The 6,002-nt window shown below is 36.8% G+C and overlaps 1 protein-coding gene across 1 annotated transcript; it reads right to left on the minus strand.

The window, feature by feature from the left end:
* Nucleotides 1–575: 575 nt before the first annotated feature.
* On the minus strand, nt 576–2,520 carry LOC142622929 (protein SLENDER RICE1-LIKE 1-like). The gene has a single exon (XM_075796494.1). It carries the CDS (start codon nt 2,326–2,328, stop codon nt 676–678), a length of 1,653 nt encoding a protein of 550 aa, XP_075652609.1. The 5' UTR covers nt 2,329–2,520; the 3' UTR covers nt 576–675.
* Nucleotides 2,521–6,002: the final 3,482 nt, after the last annotated feature.

Below are 6,002 nucleotides of genomic sequence, written 5' to 3' on the forward strand. Positions count from 1 at the left end.
CTCCTCCTTTTTCTATTTTTTTTTTCAAAATATTTACTTGAAATAATAGTAAATAACATTTTAGTTTCTAGGATTTAAAAAAAAAAAAAAATGGTTGTGATATTGAAAACCATTCGACTTCTACAAATTTCAATTGTAATTTATTATTAAGACCCGAAATGTTGAAAAACGCCGTTTTCTTGGGGCTTTTTCCAGCATACTCGTACAGTTTTTTTTTAAAAAAACTTTTTCCTTTTAAATGGCCTATTTCGAGAATCATTCAAACACGACTATCGTTTTACTATACTTGTCTAATCGATTACTACTTTATTGACTCAAACAGACCGTGTCTTTTCAACCAATAATCCTTTCTTCCTTTTTTTTTTTTTTTTTTGAAATGATAATCCTTTCTTCCTTTGATACTACTCTTTTTACTCTATAAATCTTTCTTTACCTAAATCAATTCTTTATTTTACCATACCCACCTATTCTTATTTTAAACCTCAATTGGGTCGCGTAGTACAAGTACAACACCAACACCTTGATAAGCTACGGACCTAAAATATAGGCATATATAGCCACAAGAAAAAAAATAATAATAAAAAAGGCATTTTACCTAAAGTAAAAATCTCATAGCGGCAAAAAAAGAAAAGAAACATGAAAAAGTGAAAGATTAGAAAGGAACGGAGTACAAATTTACAGCGTTACTATCCCGAGTGGCGAGTTGGCGTCTGGTACGGCTTGCCAAGCCGAAGCCGATATGAGAGGTCGGCTATGCCAGCCGAGAGTCAAGCAACCTTCGTTCTCTTCTACACAGTACCCTTCAGCTGAAAACAGAGTCAAAAGCATACTCGCTTGTTTAAACGCATTGGATCCCAGATGTAATGGTTTAAACCCGGCTTGTCCGAGCCGGCTTCTCCACTTCGCTAACGGCTCGTGCCGCTCAACTCGAGCTGAGCCTTCGCAGCTCACCACGTTGCATATTTCTCTCTGTATGTAGATTTCGGCTAGGGCTTTCTCTGGTTGGAGAGTACAGGCTTCGAGTGAATCGAACATGGTTGAGTAGTAGTATAGGGATTCCGTGAACCGGTCCATGAACCCGGGTTGGTTATGGTTCGCTTCGTGCTCAATTACTGTCATGATTTTCGGGTTCAATTGTCGGATCCACCCGAGGACGATGCCGATGGGCGGGCTTCTGTTCGGGTCGGATCCTAGAAGTCGATGGAGCTGCATGATTGAGTTTACAGCCACCGCTTCTTTGGAATTCACTTGTAGCATCCACGGCTTCACGTCTTCGAGCCGCTGAGCCGCCACGCCGCGAAAAGCGAACCGGACGTTGACCGAGCGAGCTAACTCGGCGAGTCGTAACCCGATTTCTCTGAGCGAGTCGCGGCCGTCCGGAGACGGAGGGCCAATGCCGGTTAGCCGCAGCAAAGGAGGCCCGCCGGGCCGTAACGCCAACGCTTGAATCAAAGCCGGCCATTGCAGACCGTGCATTAGGTTGAAATCGATGACGTGGACGGAATCGTGGCCGTCGAAAGCTTCTAAAATGGCTTGGTTGGCAGTGAAGTGAGCGAATTTCAGGTACGGACAGGCCTCGTAAAAATGATGGTAGAGAAGCTCGTTCTCGAAAGCCGAAGCCGAGCCGGATGAGGAGCCGCCGAATAAGCCGTTGGCTTGCGGCGTGAAGATGCGGCGGCTGAGTGCATCGATGAAGTAACCGGCGACCTTTCCAATGCCACAAGTGGTGTTGACACGTCTGAGCAAGGACTGCATGTCTTCGATCAGAGAACCAGCCAATGAGAACTCGCCACGTTGCACTGAATCCGCACACGTCATCAGCATATGCACCAGCCTTATCCCCGAATCTTCTTCCATCGCCGTTACAACCGTCAACTGATTCGGCGGGATGGTTAAACTCTGTACATTCTGCTGTTGCTGCTGCTGTTGTTGAGGCGCATCGTGGTCCGTCCACGTGGCATCCGCTTCGTTTATTACCGTTGGATTGATCCCTGGGCCCACGACGACGTCTGGAAGATCTGGAAGATCGGACGGTAGAGACGGGGTGTGGTTGAACTCGGAGAGGAGCGAGTCGACCCAGGAGGCGATATCGGAGGGGTTGTACAGAACGGTATCGGAAGAAGCGAGCTGGGAGAGCTCGACGGGAGAGTTGACCATGGCGGTTTCGAGGCGCTCGAGTCGTTGAGCCACGTGGCGGAGATCGGAGGAGCGGACCTTGTAGCCGGCGCCGGCGAGGAGGCCATCGATATCGGCGGGTTTGGTGGAGGAGGAGGCGGAGCTGCTGCCACTGCTACTGCCAGCTGACGTGGCGGAATCGTACGGAGACATATCTACGAGGGATTGGATTTCGAAGTGGTTGTTTCTTTATTTTGTTGTTGGTTCTTGTGATCAGATACAAGGTACGCTTTTGTGGATTTCGTTGATCATTCCTAGAGAGAGAGAGAGAGAGAGTGTGTATTGTTATGCAAGTGAATGAGTGAATGAGAGTGATATTGGGAGTGAAAACTGACAGGTGAAAAAGAGAGGAAGGGAGGGTTTTCAATCTTTTGATTTGATTTTTAGAGAGAGAAAGTGAAACTGACATGTAATATGTCTAATCATGAATTTTTTTTTTTTTACTTAAAAAAAAAAACTAATTTTATACTTGGTGCACATTAAAGGTGCTGGAGCCCATTTGTTAAATAGACTAATTTTTAAAAAAAAATTTAATATCAATTTTTTGAAAAATTAGTTTTTTTTTTTTTGTTTGATGAGAAAGATTAGTTTTGCTTTTCCTATCAAAAGTTTTTAAAAATATTTTTTAAACAAACACTATTAAAACATTCATTAACTTTTTCTCACATTAAACCCCAGATCTTTAAATGCGACATTCTAAATTCCAGATATGCATTAGTGTATATTTATTGTTGTGAAAAGGTTTTAATTTAAGGTTACGATCAGGCGTGTAATAATTTTATGTGACGCGAGAGAGCAGTAGTTTCGAAGTGTTGCTGAGTAATCAATTTTTGAGGAGACCCACGTACAAGATATTGATGAATAGTCACAATATGATTTTTAGTCAAACCCCAAGATCCAGTAAAATTTTTTTATTTCATTAATGTGTGCTTTGGCACACATTAATCTATTTATTTTTAAAAATATTTTTTAGATAATTAAAAAAATTATTAAAAAAAAAAGTTGGTAATTTTTTTTTTTCATAAATTTTTTTAAAAATAATTTACTGATATATATCTTAAGACGTGAAACTTTTATTTTTTTATAATTTTATTGATAGTAGAAAGTAGAACCGTGAGATATTGTAAATTGAAGTTAGGTTTTTGAATTGACAGCCTCGCATTTTTCTAGTGCTGTACTATTTGTGTCCCCCCTTTTCCTGGTTTCTTAAGCCAAACTCTGCTTCAATACGACTTTTCCGTGGAAGATTTTTGACTGGAGGATAAGTGAAAGTGGAATATGGATCCCAAGTTTGTTGAATTTAACATAAAATAACTTTCCACCAAACAATCATTGAGGTATAACGTTTTTCTTTAAACGTATTTATGTTCATTTGTGCTTTACTTTTTTCACTTTCCAGACATATAATAATGAAATTAATGTTCTTGTTGATTAAAAGGATGAATGACATATTCAATTGCCAATATTGACTTATAATAATAATAATAATAATAATAATAATAATACTTTGTAACTGGTTTTGAACTGAAAACAAGTTATATATATATATATATATATATATATATATATATATATATATATATTTGGTACTGGTCATCAATTCTAACTGGATAATTAAACTGAATTAAGTTTTGGAAATGGAACTCAATTTTCCAAAATTTTGACTGTCTCAACCAATTTTTAGGAAAAAGAAAGGGATTATAATAATGGTGGAAAGGCAGCACCAAATTTGTAGTTTTATAGATATCTTTTTCGTTGATTTGCAAGTTAAATCAGCTGACTTAAACAAATAAACATGGAGGATGTTTACAACACTACATAGCATAGATATTAACCTTCAAATGAGAGAGGGAGAGAGAGAAAGTATATGAGCCCTCTATAGTCTATACATGCAGAATTAATTATTTGGATGTAATGTCTAAATCTCATTAAACATTATGTTTGACATGTTTTTAAGAGGTGTGGAAACAAAGAAATTCTACGTCAACGGGGTTATTGTAAGATCATGACATTTCACCTAAAGAAAAAAAACCCTCCAGTCGTGATTCATGAGATTCGCTTGAAATTTTAAGAAAAACTCCCTTGTCAAAAAATGGTGCTTTATTTTTGAATCTTGATAAAGTTTGACAAACGTAATTTGTAAACAAGAACTACTTGTTAATTAAGTTGGAATGTCCATTTTTAAGTACATGCAAGATCAAGTTTAAAGATTAAGCTTAAGAGAGAAAATAGTTACTTGATTTTCAACTGACCTTTGATCGAGTCTCGATTGGTTAAGATAAGCCTCTCAACATACCCTTGACTGAGGCTCACTCAATCAAGATATGGGAAACCTAATTTTAAAATAAATAAATTAATTAAGTTGTCGAATTGGAAAACATGTCGTGGTACATGCATAACTATAAAAGGAGTAGTAGACTGAAAGAGAAGTATTTTAGAGGATTGTCATATGCCACATCAATGAAACCCTAAATCACTATTTTTACAAAAATTGAATTTGAAGAAGGTGTTTCTCATTGGTGATCAAGGCTAAAACCACAAAGCAATTTTTGTTTATTTTCAACGAAGAAGAAAATTTCAAGGTCTCCTTGGAGTTGCGAACACAATTTGTGGGAAAAATTTTATATTAAAAGAGTTCAAGCAACATGGAGCAAGTAGAAGAGTTACGTCTATGTCTCTTACTAGTTAGAAACTAGGATCATAGGTATGATTCAATTAGAAATTTCAATTCGAATAGTGAAATTCTTCTTGGTGTTAGAATTAACTCCCATAGTGATTTTTTTTTTCTTTAGATACGTCCTTAGGTTTTCCACTTCATCACTGATTTCTTGTGCTATGTGCTTTATTTGCTTTGTACTTTAATTGGTGACTTATTTAATCTGTAATACTTTACCAAGAATCAAATTGAATACATAATTAGTTAATGTGCAAAGTTGGTTACCTTCCACTTCAAATCAACCAGTGGTTCTTCTCTTAACCATCAGCGTGCCTTTCTTTTGCCTAAATAAATTGAAGTCTCCCCCTAGAGTGGCTTTTTTATATACCATGATTAACTTTTTAGTTAGATATTATGGGTCAATTGAAAATATCATAGAGAGAGTTATTTATAAAATAAATAAATAAAAAGGGATATATGAATATATCATCATGCGGAGCGAGATAGAGATGGAGTAAGAGTGTAAGACAAAGTTATTGGGCAAGGGCAAAAATCTCATCTTTCAGATCCACCTCATCCCATTGCCATTCCTACTAACTACTTATAATTTATTGTAAAAGTATTGTAGATATGATATCTTTCTTATTTTTAAATCTTGAACTTTTTGATACATCATCGGTTGAGATGAGAGAATTTAAATCTTGAATATTTTCTTAAAAATATGAGTTGCCAGTAGCGGGTAGCCACAAACCAACAAGGTTTTGGCTTCTAAGTGTTGCATTAATGGTTAATTGTTCTCAATTCTTCGTTAGATTTACAAGTGCATATAACTTCGCATATTCACGTAGTACCAGAAAGTTTCCTAGGTTCCCAAAGACATTCTATATTAATATGCTCCTTTTGGCAGAGGGTTGCAGAGAAAAAGGACATTTTATAATTTGAAGGGAATCGACCCAAACAATTCTTCCAACTAATTTTTTTGGTAGAGTTTAGATTGCGTCTTGCCTTTTACGTTAGCGCTTTTTTTTTTTTTTCAGCACCTTGGTATACTGTTTATGGGATATGAACAGTGTATAGTGTTTTGTGAATGTAAACAGTTATCAGAATTTTTTTTTTTTTTCAATTTTCAACAAAATAAGCGGTATCTAAATATACCCTTATTTTTTATTTT

The sequence above is a fragment of the Castanea sativa genome, chromosome 1, assembly GCF_040712315.1.
Source record: "Castanea sativa cultivar Marrone di Chiusa Pesio chromosome 1, ASM4071231v1".
NCBI lineage: Eukaryota > Viridiplantae > Streptophyta > Magnoliopsida > Fagales > Fagaceae > Castanea > Castanea sativa.